Raw genomic sequence first — 19,108 nt, 5'->3', positions numbered from 1 at the left:
TTGTTAAATCTATTCACCTAAATTTGGGTTATTGCTGATTATATACTCTATGTATAATATGACTTTAAAAACAAACTTTGTGGATAATCTAAGCACTATACCCAGACGTACAGACACTCTTTTCCCAACCTATGGATTATATCTTTTTTTTTTTAACATTAGCTTTAATAAAATTTCTAATACAGCTTGTAAGATCCTTGCAGTAGGACCCTTGTCTTGCTTAGCTAAAGTCCCAGCCTCTGGTGTTTAAATAATATCTAGTAAGAAGAGTGTATATTGTAAAGGTTCCAGGAGAAGGTGAGTGTTTTTGCTCCTGAGAGTGTTTTCATGTAGTCCTCTCAGATGCACATTCTCAGCCAAGACTGTTAAGTCATCCAGAGAAATCTGAGCCAGACTCTGCAACTACAGAAAGCATTTGATATGTCTAGAGACAGACACGTTGCTGGAAAAAGCCAGGCTGCTAAACCATCCCTCAAGAGTTATTTACTGTCCTGCTTATTCTTGCTCCAAGCCCAAACTTTTTGCATTTTGTACGATTATTTCCATAACAAAAGCAGGAAATGGAGAGGGAAACCCTTCTTGAAGATGCTGTCTTCCTTTTTTAAAAAAAAAATAAAATTTTAGTTTTATTTCCAGGTGGTTGCAAACTGTTTTGAAGGTATTCATTTCAGTGAGTTGCCTGTGTCTCCAGTTGGCATCCAGTTGACTTTGATTCATTTACATACTGTGACCTTGTTTGTTAAAATGTGAAAGTTGGTGTGGCGGTGTCGTGGTTCTGATCCCTTTGCAGTACCCCTTTGGGGTGTGACGGGGTTATGTACTTCAGCTGAGTTCCTTTGAAGTCCTACCCCTTCCAGGGCTCCAAGGGAACAAAGAAAAACACAGACTAGGAAAACAAAACAGTCCCAGGTGAGCCACTGGCTTCTCTTCCTTTGGATCGTCAGGGGGCGGCCTTGGTTAAGTCACAGTCCAGCTCTGTGTCTGCTGGTTAGCAACCAGAGCGTATAGTCCAGCTGCCTTCTCTTCAGGGAGTCTGGCCCATCCACAGGCAAGGGTATAGGCTCTGTCGTGCGTCAGGCCTCTCCCTGGAAACTGGGGGACTAGCAGTCTGTCGTCCTCCTAGAGCAGCCTGCTGCTCCCCTTGAGGAGCCATCAGCCTTGTTGTTTGATGTTGTTTGTTGTATGGCACCCGCCAGGGTGGCTTTACCCCTACACAAGGGGTTTTTGAAAAGTATTAATACCCTATGGCAAACCTTCTGCTCCCTGCCATCCATTTCAAAAAGGGCTGAGCGCAGATATTTTGTGCTAGCTAAAGGGCATGAGTATCTCTATACAGAACCAGCCCCAAACTCCCTCGTAGTTGAGACTGTTGACCCTGCCTCTCCCTCTGGTTAACTTGGGGCTACACCCAAGTATAAAGACTCAGAGACTGGATCTGTTTGGGCAAAAAATGTCTTCGTCTTCCAGCCTTCAGTTGAGAGTGGCCAATCACCAAGCCCTCCTTGCTGCTGTGACAACAACATGTGGCAGGCCATGGCCAAATTCAAGGTGTCTCTGCCCAAAGGGTCCAGGATGGAGTTCCAGGCAATCCTCGAAGAGGGCACGGGTGCAGCCAGAGCAGCCCTCCAAGCAGCCTTGGACGTAGCAGACTCCGCGGCTCGCACCATGGCCTCGGGCATTTCCATGCAGAGGGCGTCCTGGCTGCTCCTCTCGAGTCTGTCAGCTGAGGCTCAGCAGTCAATGCAGGACCTCCCCTTCCACAGCCAGGCCCTGTTTGCAGAGCAGACTGACAGTAAGGCCCTGTTTGCATGGACTGAAAGACTCCCCCACTACCCTGAAAACTCTAGGGGTGTACGTTCCCAGTCCAGCCTGTAAACGATTCAAACTGCAGCCATCTCAGGGTCAAGGGAGCCAAACCGGGCAGGAACTGCCCCATAAGAAGAGTAGGGGCTACGAGTGCCACTCGAGCCACCCACCGCCACTCTCTGCCCAATCGGGCTCAAGCCGCAAGGGGCAAGCAAGCATTCTGAGGGTGTGCTCGAGGGCAACCTACCAGACTATGCCCTGGGTCCATCTTTCTCACTGTTTTCCAACTGTCTTTCTTTTTTTCTCCCCGCATGAACCACTATAACTTTGGACTGCTGGGTCCCCAATACTGTGGCGCAGGGTTATACCCTCCAGTTTCTTTCTAACCTCCCTTCCCCCGTCCCCATCCCTCTTCAGGGACCCCTCTCACGAGAGTCTTCTCGTGCAGGAGGTAGAAGGGTTGCTGTGGCTGGGGTGGTGGAAAATGTTCCTTGCAAGTACAGGAACAAGGGGTTCTATTCCTGGTACTTTTTAATCCCAAAGGCCAAGGGCGGTCTACATCCCATCCTGGACCTGCGAGACCTCAACAAATAGCTAAGGAAGCTGAAGTTCTGCATGGTCTGCCTGGCCTCCATCATCCCCTCCTTGGATCTGGGAGACTGGTATGCTGCCCTTGATTTGAAGGACTCCTATTTCCACATAGCGATCTTTCAAGGTCACAGACGCTTCCTACATTTCATGGTGGGATCCAACCACTATCAGTTTGCAGTCCTCCCATTTGGCCTCACAACAGCACCAAGGGTGTTCACAAAGTGCATGTCAGTACTAACTGCTTACCTCAGATGTTGAGGTATCCAGATCTACCCATACCTAGACGACTGGCTCTTCAAAGGCCACTCCAAGTTTAGAAGGATGTTGTGATGCTGCAGGCCACATGCAGATCCCTGGGCCTGCTGGTAAATGGCAAAAAGTCGACGTTCGTTCTGGTGTAGAGGATAGAGTTTATCGGAGCGGTGCTTGACTCCACCTGCTCCAGAGTGTTTCTCCTGCAGGAGAGATTCCAGATGATGCTGGACCTCATCGCGGGAGTCTCCACATTCCCCCAACCACAGCCAGGATTTGCCTGCGTCTGCTAGGACATACGTATGTCATCTGCCATGCCAGGCTCAGGATATGGCCCTTACAGCAGTGGTTGGTGACTATCTATTTCCAGTCCAGAGATCACCTGGAAAAGATTGTTACCATCCCACCGACGATACTTACCTTGCTACGATGATGGACCAACCCCAGGGCGGTCCTAGAAGGAGTTCCATTCAACAGCCCTCATCACTCGATCAAGTTTATATCAGACACCTTGGCTGGGGAGCACATCTCAGTGGCCTCCAGACCCAGGGCATGTGGTCCCTGGAGGAGATGATGTTACACATAAACATCAAGGAGCTCAGAGCAGTACGCTTGGCCTGCAGTGTCTTTCTATCGCACCTGGCAGGCAAGGTGGTGAGTGCTGACAGACAATATGGCCTTGATGTTTTACATCAACAGGCAAGGGGGAGAATGTGCATCGGCCCTCTGCCAAGAGGTACTCCAGCTATGGGATTTCCGCATCGACCATGCAATCCAACTGGAGGCCTGTCTCCTCCCCAATGTTGGGAACATGCTGGCTGATCGCCTCAGCCGATCACTTTTTCTCTTGCCACTAGTGCTAACTCCATCCGGAGGTACCCAGACCCTCTTCCAGAAATCAGGAACGCCCCAAGTGGACCTGTTCGCCACCAGACAGAACAGGAAATGTCATCGTTTCTGTTCTCTACAAGGCCTAGGCGAAGACTTCCTCTCCGACGCCTTTCTCCTGTCATGGTCGGGGGCTCTGATGTCCACGTTCCCGCCGATCCTGCTCAGCAGCAGAGCTCTGTCTAAGGTCAAGAGAGACAAGGCCAAAGTCATCATGGTCGCCCCGGCATGGCTGCGCCAACATTGGTTCGGCACGCTGATGGACCTAGTTGGGGCCAGGGAGCGGCCGCTTCCCGACCGACTGGATTTGCTCTCGCAGGATCACAGGGATCTCCTATACCCCAACCTCGTTTCCCTCCACCTCATGACGTGGATTCTGCTTGGTGGAATTTGGAGGAGCAGGCCTGCTCTAACGAGATCCAGCAAATCCTCTTGGAAAGCAGAAAGCCTTCCACTAGAGTAACTTCCTTGTCCATTTGGTCAGGTTTCTCCCACTGGGCATCTGAGCATAGATTGTAAAGAGGAGCATGTTGGAGAGATACTATCTTAGATTACCTGCTCCATGTTAAGAACCAGGGGCTGGCCCTTTCTTCCATCAGAGTGCACCTTGCAGCTATCTCCGCTTTTCACCTGCCAATCCAAGGTCAGAGTTTTCCCACAACATGTCAGTCCAATTCCTGAGGCCTTGAGACTCTTCCCGCCATCCCAGGCTCCTGTCCCACAGTGGGACCTTAACTTGGTTCTTTCTAGGCTCACGGGCCTGCCCTTTGAGACTATGGGCTCCTGCTCCGTCTCCCACCTGTCATGGAAGGTCACATTCCTCGTGGCAATAACCTCCACGAGATGAGTGTCGGAGCTTAAAGCCCTGATATCGGAGCTGCCGTATACGGTGGTGTTCAAGGACAAAGTTCAACTGTGACCCCATCCGGCCTTTCTGCCAAAGATGGTGTCTTCCTTCCCTGTTAACCAGGACATCTTCCTCCCGGTGTTTTTGTCCCAAGTCACTGGGGAGGAAAGGAGGCTGCATGCTCTGGACATCAGACGTGCCCTGGTGTTTTACCTGGAGCATACCAAGCCCTTCAACAGGTCGATCCAGCTCTTCATCACGACAGAAAGGATGAAGTGCCTTCTGGCATCATCGCAGAGGATTTTCAACTATATCATCTCGTGCATTCAGCACTGCTACGAGCTGGCACCGGTCCCACTACCGCCAATCGTGAGGGCCCACTCGACCAGAGCTCGGGTGTCCTCGGCGGCCTTCCTGGCGTACGTTCCCCTCCCGGACATGTGCAGAGCCACGATGTGGTCTTCAGTTCACACATTCACGGCGCACTATGCCATCACTAAGCAAGCCAGAGATGAAACTGGGTTTGGCAGAGCTGTGTTGCAATCCACATGTCCATGAACTCCTGCCCGCCTCTGTTGGCACTTGGAATGGACATGAGCAAGCACTTGAAGAAAAGACAGTTACCTTTTCCGTAACTGGTGTTCTTCGAGATGAGTTGCTCATGTACGTTCCACAACCCGCCCTCTTTCCCCACTGTCAGAGTTTCCAGCAAGAAGGAACTGAGGGTGGGGGGAGCACGCAATGCCTCATATACCGCAGCGTATGTGTGCCCCTCTAGGGGGCGCCAGAGCCAGTCTGCAGCAGATACTGCTGAGGGAAAAACTTCCAGCGCTTGAGTTCCATATGTCTGTCCAATGTGCAGGATTAATAGGACTCCCGAATGGTTTTTCTCTGGTCTTGTAGCACCATGATATGTGGTGGTGTCCTGAGCAATCTCAGAACATGGCATGAAGGCACAAAATCATTCTGCCTGGACACAAATTAACGTCCTGTAAGAGCTAAAAAGGTGGTTCTTATGTCTCTGGGGCTTTTTACTTTTCACCCTGTACTCCTCATTTTTCAGCAGCCCTCTACTCCTTTGCACTGTATAACAGGCAGGAAACTGCCCTTCTATATCTGCTGTCCCTGTGCCACTGTAAGTTACTTAAACATAGCTGCCTATCTTCAGCTGGGTCCTTGTCTTGATACGCTGGGGGAATTCCAACAGATCTGGATACGTTTGTAAAAAACATCATCAAAGTTTTGAGCCTGTGACAGATCAAAGGAACGTGGAAAATTTCAATAATTCAGAGCTCCATCAGCCCAAGACACTTGATACTTAGTGACTGGCTGTGTTGCCTGTATATATATAATATAATGTCTTGTTTTGCCACCCCACCCCTTTCACTGTCCATGTAAATAGACCCTAAAATGGTAATACTTTAATCGTCAGTGGGTAGGTGTGCACACACCAGGGGAGTCTTTCAGGAAGCCGTCTCTAATTTCTTGTTTACTCTGCAACCCTCGCCATCTGCTGAATATGTATCTCAGAATCCCATAGCTCTTGCTGTGTTTTGCTCTGTCCAGTGGGATGGGAGCCCTGAGGCAGTTTCTCTTTGTAACACACTTAACTCCAGCCAGAGCTGGCTGGAATTTCAGAGCTCTTTCTAATGGCTGAATCAGTGCTGTTGATGCAGTAAGCTCGGGTGGTGTCTGGTAGGGCAGTATCCTAATAGTTAGTTACTGGTGAGCTGCAGGGCATAGGGTGGGGAGCACCTGTTTCTTTCAGCATTACACTCTCACAATGACAAGGTTTTTAGAATGCCTTTTGGGGTATTTGAATCCTGACTTAACCCACCTTTTCCTTTTTGCTGCTCTGTGTGTTACCAGGTTGCCGAGTGTATGATTTTGGAGATCTGAGTTTCACTCAAGTGCCCAATGATGAGCTGTATAACAACCTGGTCAAATACCCACGCTCTGTGGGATTAGCCAGCCAGGTGCTGGCTGACTCTGTGAGCGGAGCAGTGGCTGCTGGACACAGCTGTGTAACCATGGGAGGTGACCATAGGTGAGTCAAGCTGGATGAGAGTGGTGGATGCCGTTGAATGTCACAGATTGATGGTTAACTGTTTGAGGTGGAGTATCTCCTTTGGTGTAAATCAAAACTGAGATGAAAGGACGAGGGGTCTGGGGCTCTGCAAGGAAGCTCTGCAAGGCATAGAATGGGAGAGCGTCAAAGTTACTTGCGTGATGTTGCTGTGAGTATCTGCTACTCCCAGGTCCTGCAGCGTTGAAAGCCTCTTCCTACTTTCCTGGCAGTACCATGTGGGGACATATTTGTTTTGTCTTTAATTCTGTGACTCCAAGAACCAGCAGAATAAAAGAAGCAATAAAAAAGTGATCTTAGAAAGTAACAGACAGCAGTGACTTGTTTCCAAATTCTTTTGGAAGCTGCAAGTAATAAAAACAAATGAAGCTGCCCTTTTTTGAGGGAATTCATATTGTCAGTTTCACCCATGTTGACTTTTGTGGACATATTTTTAGGGAGCTTGCAGGACACTAACCCTTAGGACAAGTGTGTAACTCTTTGGGGACAAGCTAGTTCCTAAAGGATTTGGGGGGAGGGGCTAGGGAGTGCTGTGGTGAGAGAGTCTATGTCTACCTCCATATCCTCTTCTTTCCCATCCTCCAAATATCACATCCCTCTTCTGTCTCTACCCCCAGACTGGGAACAGCAGGGAGGAGGTGGGCTGTGTCGAAATGAGGCAAAATGACTGGAGCCAACAGAGTTCGGTTGGTCACTGTGTAAGATGAGCCTGCTAGGTGGGGGTGAGATGGGTTCTGTTGATGCTCATCTGGACCTGGGACAGGTGAAGGCTAGAGAGGTGGGAGGGCTCTTGGTAAGAGAGCCTGAAGGAAGAAAAAGCAAAGCCCTGCCCCCATGTCGCAGTACTCGTGTACTCCTTCAGAGTTTTATGAAAGGTAGCCCAGTCTCCTGTGGGCTAATGCAGAATCATGATGCATAGTGATACATGTCACACTGATGTTTATGTGGTGATGGCAGGTCTCACTGGGATGAGATGCTGCAATGCAAATATTGAACATTTTGAAATGTGGCAACCTCGCTTATCATAGTCCCTGGAATTGTTCAGTAGGACGTGTGTTTAATGTACTTTTCAGCTTGGCGCTTGGTTCCATCAGTGGCCACACACGGCAGTGCCCTCACCTCTGTGTGATCTGGGTGGATGCACATGCCGATATCAACACCCCTCTCACAACTCAATCTGGAAACCTCCATGGACAGCCAGTCTCATTTCTGTTACGAGAGCTCCAGGATAAAGTAAGTGGCTTTAGGTTTTGTTTGGAGGGAGGGGGAGGTTACTGTACAGCACACAGTTTGTTTAATTTCAATTCTGGTGAAAGGTGCTGGCTTATCTGCCCCTGAGGTTGATCTCCCATTTATCCCCTAGATAAGATAAAGTTACAGGCATCCTATGTTTATAATCTACTAACTGCTAGTGCTGAGAGAGACATTCCTTATTCAGCTCTTGGCCTCTTTGTCGATACTGTCACCTAGGGGGCACTTACTGCTGGGGTGCTAGTGGATTTTGTGATGGGCACATCTGCTAGGAACTGGACGGAGAGCATGAGCCCATGTTACAAGTTGCTTGATCAGGATTTGAAGTTGAAGGTGAGAGGCTTCATATCCCATTGCCACTCAGTCTCCTGTGCTAAAACAGACCTAATGCATCAGTAAAGGCTCCAATCCAGCAACTGGACACTGTGTGGAGCCTGCATATTCTTGTAGCCAATACACGGAGACTGTTGGAGTGCGCAGGCAGCAGTCCTGCTGGGTGAGCCAGAAAGGGAGCCTCCCCCATCTGAGCCCATAGGAGCTGTGCCAAGCTCATCCCTGCATAGCTCACATGCCTTTTACCCTCTCCTTGTACATCTCTATTTGGAACTGTTCCATATTTTGACCACCTCGGGGGCCTGTCGGGGGCAGGTCCTGCATGGGCTGTCCTGATACATTGCTGTAGCTCTAGACATTTTAGTAAATGTTACAGCTCAGGGCTGCTTGTAGCCTGCTTGGCAAAGTGCCCTGCTGACGATGACCATTATCTTTAAAGGCACAAGAAGAGCGGCCTGCTTCTGCAGCAGCCCGAAAAGAGGCTCGATATTGGTACACCTAGGGCATTTAATAACCACGCTGCCTCGGCTGCAGCCTGGAAGCCCTCGTACAAGTTCCTATAGCATACTGTAGGGGCTGCCATGGTAACCAGTACAGTGTCTGTGGCATCTGCATCGGGGACCTAGTTAGAAGTGAGCATGTCTGCTTCAGCTTAGGCTCCAGGTTAGGGAATAGGAGAGGGTCACCAGCTGCAGGCTGAGAACGGCAGCTGGAAATGCAGTAAATCTGGCTCTCTTCACAGTATCCTACTTTGTCAGTATGTGTATTCAGCACGTACTGGGTACCTGCAGGTTATGCATCAGGCTGTTCTTAAAGGAAGGATGTAACTGTTCAGTGCCGTATTACACACAATGGAAAGGAAATTATGCAGCCAAACCACCCTGAACTGAACTCCCAGCAGATCCTGCAAGCTAAACTAGTTCTACTTGTGCATTGGAAACCTCCAAGGAGCATCTGTAGTATAGTCCAAGGGACCAAAATAAAGTCTCTCCATATTAAATAGCAAGTCTCCCACCCATCAGCCAGGCCAGCATGTGAGAGCCATCAAAATACGAGATCCCTGGGGTCTGCTGTGCATTACACAGATCTGATCTTGGTAATTCCATCCTGTTTCTCCTTGGGATGCATTTGAATAGTCTTCTTTATGTGAACTGTTAACTAGCTGCTGCTTTCTATGCTAGAGAGGGCTGCAGTAATCCCTGCATGAAGTTAGTAAAACACTCAAACTCCTCAGAGGGAAGGCCCCAGTTAATGTAAGACCACTTGATGTAATGAGCTAGCCACTCCTTGAAAAGTCCAGCCTGGAAATAACTAGTCAGCATTTACCTCCAGTTACACCCAGTAGAAAATAGGGCAGTGGGGGAAGGAGACCTTCCTGTGACAGCTCTGGGTCCCTGTCTGTCTATCTCTCAAGGAACAGAGAAGCCTGTGAGAGAAGGAGCTCATCTGGCCAAGAGTCAGCAGTTGCTTCTGGATGGAGGAGGGGGCAAAGCCCAAGAGGTCTTTCACAACAGGGGAAAGGAGCAGGCTCCAAGATCCTGGGTCCCTCAGATTTGAGAGGCTCTACTCCCTTGTTTCCCCTTCCCCCTCCCCAGTGGGAAAAGGAATAGACTCCACTGACTCCTGTACCCCAAACCAACTGTTGGGTCCTGCTCAGCTGGCTCTCTCCCTTAAAGAGGAGGGGAGAGAGAAGAGCAAGGTTCCTAGAACTGCTGGAGGAACAACAGCAGCTGAGTGCTTTCTGAGGCCAAGGCAGTCCAGGACGATGGTGGCAGCAGCGAGGAGGAGCCCTGCTAAGGCAAAATCCACCTAAATTTAGGAGAGGTGGCTGCATGAATTGTGGTGGGAGGGAGGGGGTCTGAGTGGGGTTCACCCCCAATGTCCCACAGAAAGCTCAGGCAGGTATCAGAGCGCCCAAGACTGCATAGAAACCTCCCCACTTTAGGCCCCCTACCTCCGCCTGTAACAGTGCAGAACCAGGTTTCAGAGTAACAGCCGTGTTAGTCTGTATTCGCAAAAAGAAAAGGAGAACTTGTGGCACCTTAGAGACTAACCAATTTATTTGAGCATAAGCTTTCGTGAGCTACAGCTCTCTTCATCGGATGCATCAGTGCAGAACCAGGGCAGCTGACAGAACCTTTTCATAGCATTATGGTGTGACACCGCAGACATCTCACATTTTGATGGCTATCGTGGCCTGGCTGATGGGTGGGAGACTTATTTTTAGACCTTTATTCTGGTCCCTTGAACCATACCACCATTTAGGGGGAGAATTTACCACTGGTGCAAGAAAATAACCTCTTTTCACACTGTATATAATCATTGTGACAGGTTTCAGAGTGGTAGCCATGTTAGTCTGTATCAGCAAAAACAACGAGGAGTCCTTGTGGCACCTTAGAGACTAACGTATTTATTTGGGCATAAGTTTTCATGGACTAGAACCCACTTCATCAGATGCATGGAGTGGAACATACAGTAGGGAGGTATAAATACATAGCATATGAAAAGATGGGAGTGTTCTTACCAAGTGGGGGGTCAGTGCTAACAAGCCAATTCAATTAAGGTGGAAGTGGGCTCATTAGCACTGACCCCCCACTTGGTAAGAACACTCCCATCTTTTCATATGCTATGTATTTATACCTCCCTACTGTATGTTCCACTCCATGCATCTGATGAAGTGGGTTTTAGCCCACAAAAGCTTATGCCCAAATAAATTTGTTAGTCTCTAAGGTGCCACAAGGACTCCTGTTGTTTTTATATAATTTGTTAATCGGTAACAGCTTGTAAGTGAAAGTTCAGTGGTTTGGCTTTTCGTGTAGCGGGCTTGGCTGTACATCTGAATTACCAGAGAAGGGATTATGCATGAACAAAATGTTTTATTTGTACCTGTGTAATAGATAAACTGCACTGATAGCTGGGAGAGGAGAGCTTACCCCTAACTCGTGTAGCTCTTGCTGGGTCCCCTTCACTCAGACCGATCACTTATAAGCCTGAAGAATACTCTGGTTCTACTCTTCTAGCTGTATTAGTATACAACCTTTTCAAAGTGCTGTACAAACACTGACTAGTCCCTGCTTGCCTTTTAAAGTAGGTAGTAATGTCTTACACATGCTGTCTTGCCCAAGGTCACAGCATCATAGTTGCAGAGGATTCCTAGTGTCCAATCCTGGGCTTAGTCTGTTAGGTCACTGACTTAGTGATGTCAACGATCATGGCTCAGCGTGAGCTGTACGTTTGGCTCCTCACAGGCTGCCTCTCTATGGACACCCTCTCCCAGTGACAGGCTTGTGCCTGTACTTTGCTCAGGGTAGAATCTGTAGTTCACCCCGCTCTTAGACTGGGTCTCCAGATCCGCTGCACTCCTGTTTACCAGCAGGTCCAAGCTGGGTTTAACCCCTGCTCTAGACTTGCTGTGATCGGAATAAAAAAAAATGCATGGACACTGAACAGCCTCTTCAAAGTACGTATCCATAGGACCATGAGAGGAAAAGGATTAAAACAGACCTCTATGTATATTATCTTCCCTAAACCTTAGCCTTTCCTTGCAAATTCAGGCACCCCCATCACTGGAGTTGGACAAGGTAGTTTGTACCCCCTGCAGCCTGTCTTACTCTGAACCTCAGTCAGTGGCCCACCTTCTGAGTTCACAGGTCATCTTTTTATCCCTTTTCAAGTCGCTTTGTCTGTCCTGGGCCTCTGGATTATGCGGCTCACTGCAGGTGGGTCAGAGGTAGACTTCTAGCAGTGGATTCACTGTATTATCCATTAAAGATCAGCAGCTGAGTTAGTCATTGTCTGCTTTCCTGGAAATGTGTAAAACCACTCAGGATTCAGTTAACTCTGCTCCCATAAAGCAGACAGCATGTTAATCACCTAGATAGAGGTACATGCTATTTATATAAAGAGGTTTGCCATGGTTTTCACATCTGCCTTTGCCAGTTCTTGACAGAGAAAAACTTTGCTGTTACTTCTGCAGCCCATCCACATAAACTCCATTGCAGGCACTACAAATTCAGTGTTCCCCTTATTGTCCATCTGTCCATTCAGGTGACAGCGCTGTCGAGGAATTGGCCCCATATTTTGAGTCGGAGCTGGGATTCAATTCCATCTCTCATTCAGGGCTGGCCTTACCATGAGGCGAACTGAGGGGGCCGCCTCAGGTGCCAGACTGGGGGAGGGAGAGGGGCGCCACTAGAACCCAGATTGTAGAAAATTGTGTCTGCTGCTGGTGCATATGGATTCTCTCTGCTCTAGATGCACGGAGATGGTGGAGTGCTGTGCTGGAGGAAGGAGGGCACAAGAGACATAACAGGCAGGCAGGAGAAAAGGTGAGAGGGAATAACAGAAAGCAGCTGGAGCTGCAAGGAGAAGAGGCTCCTTCTCCTCTCTATGTACCTCTCTAACACCCCCAGGAGCCTGGATTGATTAACACCAGCTTCTCAGGGAGCTTCCTGTTTCCTGCTGCTTCCCTGAACCCACTTGAGGAGAACAGGCAGTCAACTGATGAAGTAGTAGGAGCCATTCAGGCCCTTAAGACGTTGATATCTTCCCTCAGTCAGGCCCTGCTACCAGCCTGCTTATTTGTCCCCTTCAATTGAGTGTTGAGAGCCACTATAGCTGGCACAGAACAGCAGTCATGAGTGAAAGAAGAAAAACACCCCTCTGGGGCAGCATTCAGAAAAAGAGAGAAAGCAAAGGAAGCTTTTCTATCTAAGCAGGAAGGAGCTCTCCTGAGATGCATAGACACACACGTTCACGGTGAGCCTTCCAGCCCCAGTGAGGATGTGAGTAGTGAGGAGGTGCCTGGTCTTCCAGTTAGAGTGCAGGTGACCTGGCAGTTACTGCAGCATCCATATCTCCATCTCAAATGGATGTAACCGTGCACATTCCTGAAGAAAAGTGTAGATCAGAGAAGAGTGTGGTGGAGGCGCAAGAAACAGCTGCTGCTGAGTTTAGTTCCTTAAGTCTAGATGATCCAGGACTGTGGACCCACTTGACCTGTAGCCTGAGGGACTTCCTTGTACTGCATGGGCCACAGCAAGTGAAAAACTTCAAGTTCCCCAAATGTTCCCCAAAGACCATGAAAATAGAAGTTTCCATCCAACACATTACTGGCGTGAAATCCCCAGTGGTGACAAAGTGAAGAGGCCATGGCTTTTATGTACTCAAAACCCCAGAATGCTACATACTGTTTTTATTGCAAAAACAGTCTTCCAGTCTAATGTTCCAGCCACATTGGGTTCTACAGGAACAAAGGACTGGAAAAATCTGGCTAGAAATCTGGCATGCCATGAGAAGGCAGCAAATCACCAGAGAGCATTCCATAGGTGGAAAGAGCTTGAGATGAGACCAAGGTTAAAGGGCACCATAGACTATCAGCATCAAGAGAAGATTGCGTCAGAGTCTCTTTACTGGCAAAACGATCTGAAAAGGCTCATTGCTTGCTACCCAAAACCTAGAACTGCATGGCACTTCAAATCAGCTGTATGTGCCAAACAATGGAAACTTCCTTAAAATTGTGGAGCTGATGGCTGAGTTTGATGCTGTACTCTAGGAGCATCTAAGAAGAGTCACCACCCAAGAAATGTACACACACCACTACCTTGAAAAAACCATTCAAAATGAGATCATACAGTTTCTGGCAACAAGAGTCAAACAGAAGATTGTGGCAGATCTGAAGTCAGCAAGATATTCCTCTGTTAGTCTGGACTGCACACCTGACATCAGCCATACGGAACAAATGACTTGAATGGTGCATTTTGTAACAACAGAACCTAGTGCAAATGTCCCTGCAGTGGTGACTGTCAGAGAATTTTCTAGAATCTATTGACATTTGATGATACTACAGGAGCTGGTATGACAAATGTGCTTCTTAAAAAGCTGGAAGACACTGCAATTGCGATAGCTGACACGAGAGGTCAGGGCTATGATGATGGTGCCAACATGAGAGGAAAGAACAGAGGAGTGCAGACACGGATCCGAGAGTTAAACCCTCAAGCTTTTTTGTCCCATGCAGTTCTTAATCATTGAACTTGGTGGTCAGTGATGCAGCATCAACTTCGAGTGAGGCTGCTGAATTTTTTAATGTAATTCAAAACATCTATGTATTTCTCTCTGCATCAACTCATCGATGGCAAATTTTGAAGCAACATCTGGGAACATCCTCTCTGACACTGAAACCACTGAGTGCCACACGATGGGAAAGTCATAGGCTTTATCGCCTCCACTCAAAACACCAAATTGGGAAGATAGATGATGCCATAGTTGTCATTATGGAGGACAATGCTATGACAGGAACTGTTTGTGGGAGAACAGTGGCAGAGGGAAATGGAATCACCAGAAACATACATAACTTCAAACTTCTGCGTGGCTTAGTGTTGTGGCATGACATACTGTTTGAAATAAATGTTGTAAGCAAGAGACTCCAAGGTGTTGACCTCGATCTATCTGGAGCAATGGAAGAACTGGACAAAGCAAAGTCATACCTACAGTCGTACCGGTAAGATGAGGGATTTCAAAATGTTCTGAAGAGTGCACAGAAGTTGGCAGAGGAACTTCACACTGAAGCTGTATTCTTGAATGGGTGGGAAAATAAGTCACAGAAGACTTTTTTTGATTAAGAGGCATGGGATAATCCCATAAGAGACCCCAAACAACAATTCAAAGTTGAGTTCTTTAACCAGGTGCTAGATTGTGCAATACAGTCAGTTGAACGTTTCATGCAGCTCAAGGAACACAGCAGTATATGTGGGATGTTGTATGATATTCCAAAATTCCTCACTATACCTGAAGAAGACCTACATCAGCAATGCAGGGCACTAGAGACCGTTTTGACACATGATGACATGCGTGATATTGATGCGAGTGATTTAGGTGATGAACTGAAAGCCCTTTCAAGATACATTTCAGCAGGATCAACTCCAAAGGCTGTTCTGGAATATAGGTGCACAAATAAGATGACCGCCCTCTTTCCAAATGCTATTGTTGCTCTGCGCATACTTCTAACACTTCCTGTAACAGTTGCCAGTGGAGAATGCAGCTTCTCCAAGCTGAAGTTAATAAAAACACATCTACGCTCCACAATGACACAGGAGAGGCTGGTCAGCCTTGCAACCATCTCAGTAGAGCATGAACTGGCCCAGACAGTGGACCTTCAGGAAGCAGTTCAGATCTTTGTAACCGAGAAGGCACAGAAAGCACCACTTCGATTATGCAAACAGATAAAAATGCCAGTATTTACTATGCAGACAAGAAAAGTTACATTTGCTGTTCAGGCATTTGAAAGTTACTTAAAATTTTTGAACAAGGCATTTTAAGTTGTTAGAAAAACAAGGAGGAGTCCAGTGGCACCTTAAAGACTAAACAGATTTATTTGGGCATAAGCTTTCATGGGTGTAAAAAACCTTCATCTGAGGAAGTGGTTCTTTACCCATGAAAGCTTATGCCCAAATAAATCTGTTTAGTCTTTAAGGTGCCACCGGACTCCTTGTTGTTTTTGTGGATACAGACTAACATGGCTACCCTGATACTTAAGTTGTTAGTTACCCCAATAAAGGAGAAGTGGCATGAGAGGAGTAGAACAGGAAGATGGCAGAATTGAGACCTTTCAAAGTTTTGGCCCAATCGAGGGGACATGGGGGCGTCATTTGAGCTCCCTGCCTCAGGTGACAAAATGTTGTGTGCCAGCCCTGCTTTCATTGCACTGCTGAGAGACTCTGCACTAATCACTAACTGTGATTGGGGGTGGGAAAACCTCGTGGAGAGACAGTGGGCTGGGACTTGAGAGATCTGAGTTAATGTCTCAGAATCCTGGAATGCCCTTAAGTTACTTTCTCTGTATGGCTTAGTTCTCATCTGTGAAATAGAACTAATACTTCCGTGCCCCACAGGAGGATAAATTCACTAATAGTTGAGGTTCTCAGGTACTATGGTGAGAGCTATAGTTTCCCAATCAGTAAAATGGGGATAATGTTGATTCCCTCCCCCCCACCCCTTGCAACTTATTTGCATCCTTGTATGAAAGGTACAAAAGAGCAGACATTTTCAGCCCCCTGTAGTACAAAGGCCTCGCCAATCTGCTATTCTCAGGCAATGGAAGGGTTTGACAAGAACTGGATGAGGGTGTATCATTATTGACACAATTGCTTTATCATTTAAGTTGACCCTAGTTGGACCTCTCCTCCTCTATTGACACTTGCTGCCACAGTCTTACTCCCTAGGAAGTCTGCTTTCTAGCTCAACTCCCATTAATGTGAGGTATTCCCTTTTACCAAAGGCATTTCATAGCATACAACTTCTGGGGTCCCCCCCCACTGTTGAGCTGATTCTACCTTTAATGGTACAGTCTCATGTACATAGTTATGATCTTGTAGTGTCTTTTGTGCATAGATCTAAGTGCCTTAAAGATACCTTTTGTCAAGTACTAGTACCCATCTGTGAAATGGGTATAACTGAGGGAGAAAGGTTAAGTGACATGATCAATGATGGAGCAAGTTATTGTTCAAGCAGGAATAGAACCAGCCCCCTATTTCCCTACACCGCTAGGCAGCCAGCAGCATAAGACAATATTAGGTGCTTCATTTTTTTTTTTTTATGTTCCTTAAATGCTGCTGTTTGTCTTAGAACAAATAGTATGAAAGGGGCAAGGCTGAGATTAAGAAATCTTGATGTAGTCCTGTTCCCAGTCTATTAGACCTTGCTTTTCTGTCCCCTTGAGGATTTCACTCTGGGAGGAGAGAGGGTAGCATGAGGAAGTGAAAGTCAAAACTTTTAACAAGTCCCTAAAATTATTTCCATTGTGAACTGGAAGCTTGTTAAACAGATGGCACTAAAGTCACTTTATAGCTATATACCACCCCTCTCTGCTTGCAGATGCCGCTGCTTCCTGGCTTTTCCTGGCTAAAGCCCTGCCTCTCAACATCGGATATTGTCTACATTGGTCTGAGGGATGTGGATCCTGCTGAACAGTAAGTGCAAGACCACTGTGGAGGGGAGGGATTTTTCTTACTGGTGAAGTCTGAGTTGCATGTTTGCTTTCGCTAGTGCTACATATTTAAATGGCGTGGGCTGGTGGTGAGGGTTTTAAGGTTTAAAGTACTAAACCAGGGGTCCTCAAACTGGGGGTTGGGAGATTATTACAGGGGGGTCATGAGCTGTCAGCCCCACCCCACATCCAGCATTTATAATGGTGTTAAATATATTAAAAAGTGTTTTTAATTTAAAAGGCGGGTTGCACCAGAGGCTTGCTATGTGAAAGGGGTCACCAGTACAAAAGTTTGAGAATCACTGTACTAAACGTGTTAGCCAAAAGCAAGAAAGTTTTTTAACATTTTCTTTTAATAGCTATATTTTGAAGAACTATGACATTCAGTATTACTCAATGAGAGACATTGATCGCCTTGGAATCCAGAAAGTTATGGAAAGGACATTTGAACGACTAATGAGCAGGTACGTTGTCACTGAAGATGAACAGACGCTGCTTGTGTCAGACAAAACATGAGTTCCTGAATTGTAAGCTGTTAATGTGTTAGAGAATCTCTGATAACCCATGCAGGTCTGACTTATTACTTTCCACACCACCATTTGAGTTATCAGCACACTCCTTTCTCTGCTTTCTGTACGTTACTTAAAAGGAAAGGGAGTGCTCCGTTACTGCTGGTGATACGTAGCTGAGTGACAGTCTTATCCACAGCACATCTAGCAGCTGTGCAAATTTCCAATAAGTATGCTTCAAGATTGAAGTCCAGTCTGTTGATTTTAATCCTTGGGCTCTTCGATGACATTGAAATGAAACTACTTCACCCTGGGTCCGGAACAGCCCTCCTATAACTATTAGCTGCTACAAATGGCTGGATGCAAGTGGCGCCTTCACCCACATCTTGAAGAATCCAGTACCTGGCTACTAAAGTTTGAGGAAGAGGTTAAGTCTGCACCATTTAATGCAGCTCAGACATAGTAACCATAGAGCTTAGGTAGCTCACAACAACAACTTCTTTTTGCTTTAAAGAGCTGTTAGGGGAGGTAAGCGCTAGACAGCAGCAATGAAGTGCTCTTAACGCACCAGGTCTGCCCCTGTACTCAGTTACTGTTAGCATGTTAAGGCACTCGCAGAGCTTTCAAAGTTCATATCAAGCACACTCTCTGGTCCTGAATTTCCATGGGCACAGAATCTTACTCTTCAAGGTATTTTTTTTTAGCCCTTATGGGTTGGAAATTCCTCCTAGTTAATGTTTTCAGAGTTAACTGTTGCACTAATGCAAGTTTGCAGCCAGTTGGAAACTAGATGACTTGTCCCATTCATCTTCATCCCCCAGGGCTTACAAGATGCCCTGGAATTCAGTATTTTTGCTACAGCCAGCTGCCTTTTGCTTTCTAGCCTTCCCCACAAGATTGAGCTAATGCTCTCTGCACTGTTTCATGGAGCCAGCTGGTTTGAGGTGCCAGAGCTGGAACTGCTACCTGTGCTGGGGCAGCAACTGAGCTAAGCAGTAGAACAGAGATGAAGTACTGGTGAAGTGACAAGCTTCCCCTTTTCCTGGCACATGCTTCGAGAGTGAGGGAGAAAGAGGAACTCTGCTTTGGGAAGTTTTTTTTGAACAAGGCAGGTGTGGCCAGCCCAGCATAAAGAAACACTTCATTTTTTTTCCTTTGGTTTTCCCACCTCTGAACCATAGTTTGCGGGGGGCTTAAACAATGGGAAAGAGTGAAAATAAGTGGTGCCCTAAACTTGATTCTAGTGTGCTGTGAAGTAGATGGGGTCCTGACCACATATACAATCACAGAATATTAAGCCACCAATTTTATTTTTTTTCTGCAGAAGACAAAGACCAATTCACCTGAGCTTTGACATTGATGCTTTTGATCCTTCGCTGGCTCCAGCAACAGGGACTCCTGTTTTAGGTGGATTAACATATCGGGAAGGCATGTACATTACAGAGGAAATACACAATACAGGTAAGAATCAACCAGCAGCGTTTGATTAAACCCAATTATCACACAAGCCTCTTAGCCAAGAGCTAATTCTACCTTTACAAGAAGTTATTTGAGACAGGTTT

General features: G+C 47.1%; 1 protein-coding gene across 3 annotated transcripts in view; it reads left to right on the top strand.

Moving 5' to 3' along the window:
• The window catches only part of ARG2 (arginase 2), a 36,674-nt gene that overhangs the window by 15,872 nt on the left and 1,694 nt on the right, over positions 1-19,108 (top strand). For all 3 annotated transcript variants that reach the window (XM_037900275.2, XM_037900274.2, XM_037900276.2), the window contains 5 exons: positions 6,254-6,431; positions 7,544-7,703; positions 16,926-17,020; positions 17,397-17,501; positions 18,871-19,007. In XM_037900275.2, coding sequence (XP_037756203.1) covers positions 6,254-6,431; positions 7,544-7,703; positions 16,926-17,020; positions 17,397-17,501; positions 18,871-19,007 — 675 coding nt within the window. The remainder of the gene's footprint in view (positions 1-6,253; positions 6,432-7,543; positions 7,704-16,925; positions 17,021-17,396; positions 17,502-18,870; positions 19,008-19,108) is intronic.

Source organism: Chelonia mydas, chromosome 6 (genome assembly GCF_015237465.2).
Source record: "Chelonia mydas isolate rCheMyd1 chromosome 6, rCheMyd1.pri.v2, whole genome shotgun sequence".
In the NCBI taxonomy this organism is placed as follows: Eukaryota; Metazoa; Chordata; order Testudines; family Cheloniidae; genus Chelonia; species Chelonia mydas.
The sequence above is the reverse complement of the archived record's forward strand: the minus strand, read 5'-3'. Positions and strand labels throughout refer to the sequence as shown.